The 10,746-nt window shown below is 67.0% G+C and overlaps 2 protein-coding genes across 2 annotated transcripts; both read right to left on the reverse strand.

The window, feature by feature from the left end:
* Positions 1 to 3,012: 3,012 nt before the first annotated feature.
* On the reverse strand, positions 3,013 to 5,546 carry C20H19orf67 (chromosome 20 C19orf67 homolog). Its single transcript, XM_062178979.1, has 6 exons — positions 5,230 to 5,546; positions 4,459 to 4,603; positions 4,235 to 4,335; positions 3,958 to 4,143; positions 3,531 to 3,665; positions 3,013 to 3,187 (listed from the first exon to the last, which is right to left on the reverse strand). Exons 1-6 carry the CDS (start codon positions 5,544 to 5,546, stop codon positions 3,013 to 3,015), a joined length of 1,059 nt encoding a protein of 352 aa, XP_062034963.1.
* A 961-nt stretch (positions 5,547 to 6,507) lies between these two features.
* SAMD1 (sterile alpha motif domain containing 1) lies at positions 6,508 to 9,669 on the reverse strand. The gene is made up of 5 exons (XM_062178414.1): positions 8,674 to 9,669; positions 7,856 to 8,159; positions 7,652 to 7,748; positions 7,434 to 7,545; positions 6,508 to 7,298 (listed from the first exon to the last, which is right to left on the reverse strand). The coding sequence occupies exons 1-5, from the start codon at positions 9,667 to 9,669 to the stop codon at positions 7,140 to 7,142; spliced, it is 1,668 nt and encodes a 555-aa protein (XP_062034398.1). The 3' UTR covers positions 6,508 to 7,139.
* Positions 9,670 to 10,746: the final 1,077 nt, after the last annotated feature.

The following is a 10,746-nucleotide window of genomic DNA, read 5'->3' on the forward strand; positions in this document are numbered from 1 at the left end:
CTGGGCAGTGCTGCCTGTCTCTCTTCTGGGTCCTCGCCATCGCGGGGGAGGGTGGTGGGTGGGGCGCGGCCAGCGCCAGCTGCAGGAGGCGCCGGCCAGAATGTGGAATGCGCTCTTATCGCCCGGGTCTCCCCCACCCTCTCCTGTCTGCCTGTCTGCCCCCGCCAGACCCTGCGAGGCTGGAACCCGGGGTCTACTGCCCCCTGGCGGCGCGGGCGGGAAATGCGGCGCTCACACAGAAGTGCACCTGCCCTGTGTTTGTCTGGACTAACCAGGTGCGAGGCACATCCCCCCTCACCGCACCCGCACCCGCACCCCGACCCTGCCGCCAGGGGGATGCCAACACTAGGTTATTTTCGGTTTCCTAAAGTACCTGGGAACCCAGAGAGCGACTGCACTTTTAATGATTGCGACTGCATGAAAGACAACATTGGGCATTGTGCTGGGGGAGGGAAGGAGGGGCAGGGGTCCAGGCATTTGGGCCATCACTTGCTGCTTTCCACCTGGGGCATCACTGGGGAGCTGGATGGGAAGTGGACCAGCCGGGACTTGAACTGGGATGCCAGTGTCGCAGGCAGCCGGCCCCGGTCTGCTAAGCCTCCACCTATGGGAGGCCTGGACAAAGACGACGAGGGAGTTGGGGCTGCCAGTGTGTGAGGGCTGGCTATGTGGCATAGTGGGTAAAGCCGCCCCCTGCAGTGCTGGCATCCCGTATGGGCGCTGGTTCGAGTCCTGGCTGCTCCACTTCCAATCCAGCTCTCTGCTGTGGCCTGGGAAAGCAGTAGAAGATGGCCCAAGTGCTTGGTCCCTGCACCTGCATGGGAGACCCCGGTGGAGCTCCTGGCTCCCGGCTTCAGCCTGGCCCAGCCCTGGCAGTTGCAGCCATTTGGGGAGTGAACCCGGTAGGTGGAAGAATCTCCTTGTGTCTCCTCCTCTCTCCGGCACTCCGCCTTTCACGTACATAAATACATCTTTAAACAAACAAACAAACAAACAAAAAGGAATGCCACCCACGGGTCCCAGCCCAGCCCTGGCGATGACGCAACTCTCCCCGTGATTCTGACGCAGGCTGGTTTCGGAGTCCGGGTGTGGATGCTGCCTGGGCCACAGCACCCAGGAAATTGGCAGAACCCTTTGCTTCTGCCTCCGGGGAGGCCCCCAGCCCCCAGTGCAATGGCGCGTGCTGTGAATAGAAGATAGAAGCCAGAGGGGCCCCTCAGTCCAAATACTGGGGAATATGGATTTTTTTTTTTTTAACAGGAGCCACACGATGAAATAATTTGGATCCGTGGGACCCAAACCATCACTAAAATAAATCGGACCGCTTGCTGTTAAAATGCAGCAACCAGAAAGCCCCAGATGGAGAAATGTGAAATGGAGCTACGAGATGTCCTTTAGGGGAAATTTTTTTTTTAAATGTTTATTTCACTTGGAAAGCAGAGTATCACGGGGAGAGATCTATACACTGGTTCATTACTTGTAACAGTCAGAGCTGGGCCAGGCCAGAGCCGGGAGCCGGGAGCTCCATCCGGGTCTCCCTCGTGGGCGCCAGGGACCCCAGTACTTGAGCCCTCACTGGCTGCCTCCCAGGTGCACCTGTGCAGGAAGCTGTCCTATAAGTGGAGCAGCCAGGACTCGAACCCACACTCCCATAAAGGGATGTGGGTGTCCCAGGCAGTGGCTCAACCCACTGGACCACAAGGCTCTCCTCTCCCGCATTTAAAAACAATCCATGCCCTCGGGGCCCTGTGCTGGGACAGGTGAGGCACTTGGGCCCTACACCCACCCACGAGGGAGACGTGGCTCCAACCTGGCCCAGCCGTGTGGCCGTGGTGGCCATCTGGGGGAGTGAACTGGGGGCGGGGGGAAGACCTCTCCTTCTAACTCTTGCCAATAAATCCATTAAAAAAATTAAGGGGACAGCTCAGGGGTGGGGATGGGGGGGTGTCTCTGAAAGGGGGGGGGCAGCAAAAAAGCAACTCTCGCTTTAAAGGGTTATTAAGTCCGCCCCAGCCTCCAGCCTAGCAGTGACCATGGCTTGGGTGTCCCGCGGGGGCGTGCCGGGCCTGAGCCCGCCTCTGCTCCCTGCACATTCAGACCCTTCGAGGTGTCCCGCAAGTGGGAGACGCCCCTGGAGCTCCTGCCCCTGGCTTTGGGGAGGCTCAGCCCCCACTCTCCCTCCCAACCCGGCGGGGGGCGGGTATTGAACAAATGGATGGAAGCCGATTGAGGCTACGCGACCCCTTCCTCTCCCCAAGGGGCCAGCTGGCGCCCCCCGCTTGTTTGGGGGTGCGCTGGGCAGATGAGTTCATCTCGGCCAGGGCCGATGTCCGGGGACGCTCAGAAACCTCCATCGCGGGTTCCTTAGGAGCCTCTCACCCCACTCCTGACATCCCGCCAAGGAGGGCCACGCGCCCGTGCTCCCGCACCCAAAGCACAGAAGAAACTCTCGGCCCTTAGGAAACGGATCGTAAGCGCCCACTCCTGGAGCATCTTGGGAAATGTAGTTTTTGGAGGCTAGAAAAACCACTTCCGGGTCACAACCCGGGCGTGGGCGTGGCCCCCAGTCGCTTCCTCCAGTGGGCGTCGGATTTCCCCGCGACCCGAAAAGCGAGGCTTTCTGGGTTCCGGTTGTCGACCGACGCCGCCACTTCCCTTTTTGGCTTCACGAGCGGCTCCACGCTTGCGCCGCGCTCTCAACCCACGCCCGCTCTTTCCCAATACTACGTCTCCCAGAAGGCCGCGCGAGTGGGCGTGGCCTCCCCGAGGGGCGGGGTGCGGCGCTCGCAGCGGACGCTCAGCCACTGTGACCTCTTTCTTTTATTTAATGCAAAACCGGTGCGTCCGCCCTCAGGGCCCCGCGGCCGGGCCGGACTCCGTGTGGCGGGTCAGCGCGGCCTGGCCCGGGGGGAAGGCGAGGCCAGGCGGCGCCAGGAGAACCAGTGAGCCCGTCTCCTGGAGTTTGCAGTTGGCCGGCCCCGGCTCTCGCCCTCTCCCGCCCCCATCCCAGGCTCAAGACCCCTGCGCGGCCCAAGCCGCGGGCCCCGCAGCGCTCGGGGGCCGGGCCGGGCCTGCCTGGCCCGTGAGGATCTGGACCAGTAGGTCGGTGGCCAGCATGTGCGAGGGCTCTTCGAAGCCGATGGTCAGCAGCTGCTGGTAGTCCCCAGGCGGCTGCGGGCACAAAATCCTGGGAGACCGGGGGGGGGGGGTAGACAGGCCTGGACTTGAGCTCCCCTGGCCCCTTCCTCCACCGAGACAGAGGCTTTGTTGCGAGCTGGGGGCGGGAGCGACCCTGGGGTGGGGGTGGGGGAGTCGTTTCCTTGTGTCTCTGGGCCTGCCAATCACCCTGCTAAGCTGTGCATCTCGGGGCGGGTAAATCACCCTCCCTGGGCGCCTTTCATGGGTTGTGTGACACGCGTGCAGCAGGCACGATGAGATGACGTGGCTTCCAGAGTGGGAGAGAGGAGGGGGTCCTTGGTGGGGCTCTGCCCCCTGCCCGCCCCAGCGCCCAAGCCCCGCCCTGCCCCTACCATGAATACAAGTCGTCCTCGGCTGGTCCCAGGGGCACCCATCGGCCGATGGACCACAGCTTCTGGATCTGGGGGCACGAGTTGGCCAGGGTCTTGCCGCTGTCTTCCCACGTGTCTCGGTAGCACAGAAAGTAACTGGGAAAGGCCAGAGCCGCCCGGAAGTGGTCAGGGTTCCCAGCTCCTGAACCTGGCAGGCGCAGGCTGTCCTGTTTTTGGAGGGGAGTTACCCAGATGCCCCCTTCCCCCAGGGGGCAGGGATGCGACCCAATGCCGAGAAAGGCTTTTTTTTGGGGGGGAGGACTTTTATTTTGATGGGAGGGTAGGTAAGTTTCAAAAGTGGCTCGGTGCCCCACCTCTGTGCTTGGAGAGGCTGGAATTGGCATTGAGCAGAGGGAGAGAGGACTTCGATTTTGGTGAGGGGACTCACTAATCCACACGGCTGTGCTGCCCCTGGCCACTGGGCTCCAGGGTGGTCTCCAGATTCCAGCGCATCTTCTTGTAGAGGTACCGGGGGAAGCGGGCGGCCGTGTAGGCAGCCGGGGCGCAGTATCTGAAGATGGACACCTCGTGGGTAGGGCTGAGGGAGAACCTCCCGCAGAAGAAAGACGAGATACTGCTGGTGGGAGATGGCGTGAGGCTGGGCTCGGCCCCCCGGCCCCCGGCCCCCACCCCCCACCCCGGGGACCCTCCTCCCGGCCCCTTACCTTAAGGGGTCCGTCTCCTCCAGGTCTACCAACCCAAAGGAAGCATACATGAGGACCAGCTGTTCTAAGCGCAGGGTCAGCTGTTGGGAGACTTCCAGCAGCTGCAAGGCAGGGGGTGCACGGTGGGTGAGAGAACACCTGCCAGGAGCAACCCCGCCCCCACACCTGGAGCTGTGAGAAGACGGGGCAGGGGAGGGGTTTGGGGGGGGGCGCACTACACGCACTGCCTTCCGGACCAGTTCCTGGAGGGCTCCGTGGATGGGAGGCACGCTTCTGGCCGCGGCCTCCAGGTACAGGAAGTAGGGCTCGCACATTTGCAAGAAAGTGGGCATAGCCTTGGCCAGCTGCTCCGTCTGGACACGATCCCTGCTGGAGAGACGGGGTGGCGGAGGTCTTTACATGAGAGCCCTCCTCCATTCTGGAAGTCAGCTCCACCTGTACCCCAGGTGCCCCCACGCCCCCTTTGCGTCCCAGGATCCCGTTCGTTTCAAGCCCATTTGGAACAGGTGCGGGAATGAAGGCACCTGAGACCTAGGCACTGGGAACACCTTGCTGGCTGGACGTATAAGTCCCTGCTCCCTCCTGTTTTATTCCTTTGGGGGGGGGGGGGTGTCTCGGATCCCTCCCTGGCTGGAGCCATGGTGCAGCCAGTTAGGCTGCCCGGAACCTGCCACGCCAGCATCCCCTCTCCGAGCTCCACTTCCAAGCCAGCTCCCTGCTCACGCGCCCCGGGGAAGGCAGCCCAAGCTAACCCAAATCCTTGGGCTTTGGCAATCCAGCGTGGGAGGCCTGGATGGGAGTTCCCAGCTCCTGGCTTTGGTGTGGGTCAGCCTGGCCTGCCCCGCGGGCATTTGGGGAGTGAAGGGGGGGGGCTCTCTTTTGTCTTTGTCTCTCTCCCACTTTCTCTACTGTTCTCTGCCTTTCAAATAAATCTTGCAAAAAACCAAAAACCCCAAGCGAGGATTTTCACACTGGGAGAATCCGTGTTGTGTTACCTGTACAGCAGGTAGCTCTGGAAGTCATCCGCCTTGCCCAGCAGGTAGCGGAGTTGTTCAGTGATGGGGCTGAACATGGTGTCGAGGGGTAAGCGAGTTGGGACTGGCCCAGGCTCAGGGGCCAGGGACTCCTCCGGGGAAGGCGTGCAGGCGGGGGCCTCCAGCAGCGGCTCCAGTGGGTCCCCAGGCCTGCCGGGGGACGTCAGCCAGCGGGGATCTCCGCAGGACTGCGGCCCGGCTGCTGAGTCGTCGGGGGGCGGTGTCTGGCCAGGGCCGGGCAGAGGCAGGGGCCCCACGAACCACTGCTCCGAAGCCATCCTAGGCCCGGCCGGCTGGACCCTGCGCTCTTGAAGTGAGGCTGCTCACGCTGGCAGGCTGCGGGTTCGACCCCGCCCCCAGGAGCCCGCAGGAGCCCGGCCGGGGCTGGGAGCCCAGCGCAGCCCGCTCCGATTGGCCCTCCTACCTTGACCTCTCCGCCGGCCGCGCCGCGGGGTTGGGGGTGGAGGTGCGCGAAGTTCGCCTCGTTTGAATTTCAACCCCGCGGGAGGTGGGCGCGCCGCTGCGGGTCGCGCGCTCCGGGGTGGGTGGGGGGCGGGGAGGAGGCGTCCCCAGGCCGGCGCCGCCGGGGAGACCGTGTCTTGCGGGGGGTGGGGTGGGGTGTGTGCACAGCCTTGGCGCTCTCCCTGGCGGTTTCCTAACGCGTGCGCTCAGGGCGTAGGTACAGGGGATGCACCCCTACCCCATCCCCTTCACCAGGCTCTGCTTTCAGACAACGGGTGTGGACTTGAGACCCTGCACTTAGAATGAGCTTACGGGGTCCCAAGCTGCCCGCTGGCTCCTTTGCCGGGGTCTCAAACTGATGCGCCCCCCCTCCCCCAGCCTCTGCGGATTTGGGATTCTCCCGGTAGTGTGTAGACGCCGGCAGGCAGCCCCAGGCTCTGGGCATCAGCTCACACAGGTGTGGACTCCACCCTGCGGACCCTGAGCAGGCACCTTCCAGGTGTTGCTGAGCCAGGTGCCCGGTCTGTAAAGTTTTTTTTTTTTTAAATGGGCTCTTTCACCCTCTGGGCCAATGAGCCCGCACCTGCTGCTGCCTGCCAGGCTCCGGACCGTCCTGGGCACGGGGCGAGAACGCTGCCAAGGCCAAACAAAGCTCCCCCAGCCCTCTTTAAACCTCACTCCCTCCAGCTCTCCCACGCCCCTCCTCCACCCCATTCATAAAATGGATTCCATGGCATCCGCGCGTGGATCTTCTTTTCCTTTTTTTAAAATTTTATTTAAAAAAAAAAAACCCTCGGTGCAATATTAAAAAGCAATACAGCCAGCTGGAGCGACAACAGAACCAACGGGAGAGGGAGGAGACAGACCCAATGACCCACCCTCCCCCCACCCCTAGCTGCTCCCCTCCGACGGGGAGAGCAGGGCCGGGGCCATGAGTGGTGGTGGGAGGGAAGAAAGGCCACGCACCAAAAAACGAAAAACAGGCAGAACAAAACATATATATATATAGGAATAAACACCTGGTTGGGCCGAGGAGGATCTTGGGGCATCTCCCCAGCCCCCCCAATTTTTTTTTCCTTTTTTTTTAAAAATGTCCTGGGACAGGAGGGAGGGAGGGAGGGAGGGGGCTGACCTCCTGGGGGCGAAATGAACAGGCCAGAGTCCCAGGCCACATCCCGGCAGGCTCCGGGAGGGTGTGCTGGGGGCAGGTGCAGAGACACACACGGGGTGGGGGTGGGGGGCAGCGATGAGCACAGCAAGGCCCCGCCCCCTACCAGAATCAGGGTAGGTCCGCACCCCTCGCCTGCCAGGTCCAGCTCCTGGCCTCTGGGGCACCTTGGGTGACATGGAGGCAGGAATGGGTCCCAGGCGGGGTGGGGGTGGGGACAAGAGGCGCGGCGGCTCGGTGCTCAGCCCAGGAAGCCTTCCGGGTCATCGTCCTCGAAGTGACCCTGCTGCAGCACCTTGATATGGTGCTCATAGATTTTCAACGCTGGCCCCAGGCGGATGGACAGGCCGGTGAGGACATCGGTGCGTTGCATGAGCAGCAGGGACTTGCCGTCGATCTCCTGGGAGGCACCGGGAGCGTGCGCGCACACACACAGGCAAGACAAAAAAAAGGAGGGAGGGCAGCAGCGTTAGAAGCCGCGCCGGGGTGAAGGAAGCCCCGTGCGCCTGCGCAGAGGACCCCAGGCGGCACTCACCTGCTCTTGGAAAGCCGTGGCTTGCTCAGGGAAGCCCGCCTCGGTGAAGTACTCCACGACGTCCATGACCGTCCACTCCACGGGGTCTGCCGGCTTCTCTTTGCGCCCGGCACTGCACCCAAACAGAGGCCACCGTGAACGCGCAAAGCCCTGCGCTAGGGACAGCAGCACCCCCTCCCTGCTGCAGGCGGCTCCCACCCCTACCCCTTGCCACTTACGGGCAGCCAAAGGGGGTCCCGTCGGCTCCTGGGAGGGCTGGCTTCCCGGGGGGCAAAGGCACCGGGGACGGGGAGTCAGGCCCGGTGGTCGAAGAGGCTGCCGAAAGACAAACCCACGGCCCTTGACGCTCCCCTGTGGCTGCGCACGGGGGCGCGCCTGCCCGGCCAGCGTTGGGGTGGTGGTGGTGTTGGGGGGGCTCTCACCTGATCCCCCCTCCTTACTCAAGGCCGCCATGGAGAACACCTGGCGGGTGCCACTGCCGGCGGCCGGCCCCCGCCCTTCCTCCTGGCCCGGGTGGGGGCCGCACAGCGACCACTCCTTGGCCCGCTCCTTGGCGGTCTGCGGGCCGCGCTCGCCGCCATTCAGCTGGTGATGCTGCGCGCCCGCGGGACGGTCGCTCTCGGGCACCTCCGAGCCCTCGGACACGACGTCGTCGTCGTCGTCCTCGTCGTCTTCCTCCTCCTCCTCCTCCTCCTCCTTTTCAAGCACTCGCTCCTCGCCAGCTCTCTAAGGGGCCGCGGAGGGAAGCGCGCCGGGTCGGCAGCTGGCCCGATCCCGGACCCAGACCGCACCCCCCACCCACCCCCGTCCCCGCCAAGCCCCGAGGAGCCCGGCCCGAGGCGCGCGCGCGTGCGCGCGAGCCCAACGCCACCTCCAAGAACGACGCGCACCAACTTCGCGCGCGTTCGCTCCGTGCCAGGCGCCGCGCGAGTCCAGCCCCCATCCGCGGCCAGATCCCGCTAAAGTCGTTCAACAACCCCAAGGGGTCGCTACCGCCAGGAAGCCGCCTTTTTTTTTTTTTTTAAATAAATTAAAAAAAAAAAAAAACAGCGTTGGAAACTGAGGCTGGCGGAGATGGAGTCACTTGCCAAGGTCACCAGGCAACCCCAGCCCGCACAAAACGCGCGCCCAAGCCCCGGCTCCCCGCCCCTCCAGCCGCCCAGCTCCTCCCGGGACCCGCGCGCCCCCGCCACCAACTTCGCCCGCACCTGCCCACCGCGCGGCGCCCCCGCGCGCTCACCTTGTTCCGCGCCGCGCGGGCGCTGGCGGCCGGTGGCGCCCGTCCGGGCCTGTCCCCGCGGGGCAGCGCAAGCGCTCCGAGACGGGTGCGCTCCAGGCGGCCCCGCGCCGCCGCCTCCTCCTCCAGCAGACCCTGCACGCGGCCGCGGGTCAGGCGGCCGCCAGCGCCGCTGCTACCCCCGAGGTAGCGCACGACTTCCCGCAGGCTCACGGGCCGCGCCGGGCCGCCGGCCCGCGCCGCGCCCCCCTCCGGCGGCGGCGGCGGCTGTGGCTGCTGCTGCGGCGGCGGCGGCGGCGGCGGCTGCTGCTGCTGTGGCGGCGCCGGCGGCTGTGGCGGCGGCGGCAGCGGCGACTCCCGGGCGGCGACGGCGGCGGCGGGCGGGGGGGCGCGGCGCGGGCCGGCCGGGGGCGCCGCCGCCGGGGAAGCGGCGGGCGCGGGCGGCGGCGCGGCCAGGGGCGCGGCCCGCTGCGCGCGGGGGCCCGGCTGCGCGGGGCCGGGCGAGGGGGGCGCTGTGGCGGCAGCGGCGGCGGCGGCCGCGCGGGGCGCCCGGGCCGGGGCGGCGGCGGCGGCGGCGACGGGCGCGGGCGGCGGCGGCGGCGGGGCGGGCGTGGGCGGCGGCGCGGCGGCGGCGGCGGCGGGGCCCCCGCGGGGGGCGCGCGGCGGGGCCGGCGGGGTGGCTCCGCGCCGGGGCGGCTGGACGCGCGCCGCGTTGCGGTACGAGATGCTCCCCTTGTAGCTGACCCGGAGCACGGCGCGCTGCTGGATCAGTTTCTCGAGCTCGGCGCGCGTGCGCTCCGGCTCCGGGCCGTGCCGCCGCCGCACCATCCGGCAGATGCGCTCCAGGTCCGGCCGCGCCTTGCGCGAGCGCAGCGAGTCGATGGTGTCCAGAATCCACTCTTGGTAGTGCGGGGAAGCGGCGGACGACGAGGCGGCGGCCGCGGCCGTGGTGGCGGCCGCCGCCGTCTCCGGCGGGGGTAGGGCCGGGGGCCCCGCCATGCCTCCCGCCCGGCCCGGCTGCACCGTGCGCGCTGCCTCCCTCCCAGCGCGGCGCCCCCCTCCCCGGCTCCCCTCCCTCCGCCGCTGCCCGCCTCCTCCGCCTCCCCCCCCCGGGGGGCGCAGCGCCTCGGCGGAGCGGCGGCGGCGCTGCTGTTTCTTTGCAAAAAAAAAAAAAAAAAGAGGGAGCGAGAGAGAGAGAGAGAGAGAGAGAGAGAGAGAGAGGAAAAAAAACAGTGAGAGAGAAAGAAAAGAGAAAAAAAAATATGCACACACTCACTCACTCGCACGCACGCACACACAGACCCGCTTCTGCTGGGCGCGCGCGGGGCCGGGGATGCGAGGGAGGAGGGGTGCGCGGCGCGGCCGGCCCCTCCCCGCCGCCGCCGCCGCCGCACGCGCGCCCTGCGCCCGGGACACTCCGGCCCCCCTTCCTTCCCTCCCTCCCTCCTCCCGGCCGCCCGCCTTCCTCCCTCCCACCCCCACGCGCCCGCTTTTAAGGTGGAGCCCGGGCCCCCCGCCCGCCCCCTTTTACCCTGCGCTCGCGCTCACTCCGGCTCGCTCCGGCCCCCCCTTACAACTCCCGCGCGCTTTTTAAGGAGGCGCCGCGGAGTTGGCGCCGGGGCGGGGGCGGGGGAAAGCGGCGGGCGGGGGAGGGGGAGGGGAGCGCCGGGGGGAGGGGAGAGCGGGCGGGCGGGCGGCGCTCGGCCGCCCTCCAGCCATTGGGCGCGGGACCCAGACGTCCCCGGCGCCCAGCCCCCCTCTCCACGCCTCCCCGGCGCGCTCCGCTCCTGGGACCGTACTTACCGGGAACTCGCCGCCCGCGGGTCGGGGCCGCTGCGCTCGCGGGGCGCTGCGGGGCGCCTGGGCCGCCCCCGCGCCCCTTGGGGGCGCGCCGGGTCCCACGCTGAGGGTGCGGAGAGGGGGCGCGCACCGTCTCCCGCCCCCACTCCCCGCCCCGCGCCGCTCGGCCGCCTCCCGGCGCGCCGGCGCCCGCGTCTCCCCGAGAGCGCCCTCTCGGACCCGGGCTGGACGGGCAGGGGCCGCGCCTCAGGTTTGGGGACCCCGAGCTCGGGGTCA

This window comes from Lepus europaeus, chromosome 20 (assembly GCF_033115175.1).
Source record: "Lepus europaeus isolate LE1 chromosome 20, mLepTim1.pri, whole genome shotgun sequence".
Taxonomy (NCBI): domain Eukaryota; kingdom Metazoa; phylum Chordata; class Mammalia; order Lagomorpha; family Leporidae; genus Lepus; species Lepus europaeus.

Excerpts from the sequence above, each read along its gene's own strand:
- C20H19orf67 (XM_062178979.1), bottom strand. The coding sequence starts at position 5,546 with ATGGCTTCGGAGCAGTGGTTCGTGGGGCCCCTGCCTCTGCCCGGCCCT. Across the intron at positions 4,604-5,229 it reads CAGAGCTACCTGCTGTACAG|CAGGGATCGTGTCCAGACGG; the intron begins GTAACACAACAC and ends CCGTCTCTCCAG. Across the intron at positions 4,336-4,458 it reads AGGAACTGGTCCGGAAGGCA|CTGCTGGAAGTCTCCCAACA; the intron begins GTGCGTGTAGTG and ends CCTGCCTTGCAG.
- SAMD1 (XM_062178414.1), bottom strand. The coding sequence starts at position 9,669 with ATGGCGGGGCCCCCGGCCCTACCCCCGCCGGAGACGGCGGCGGCCGCC. Across the intron at positions 8,160-8,673 it reads CCCGCGCGGCGCGGAACAAG|AGAGCTGGCGAGGAGCGAGT; the intron begins GTGAGCGCGCGG and ends GCGGCCCCTTAG. Across the intron at positions 7,749-7,855 it reads GAGTAAGGAGGGGGGATCAG|CCTCTTCGACCACCGGGCCT; the intron begins GTGAGAGCCCCC and ends GTCTTTCGGCAG.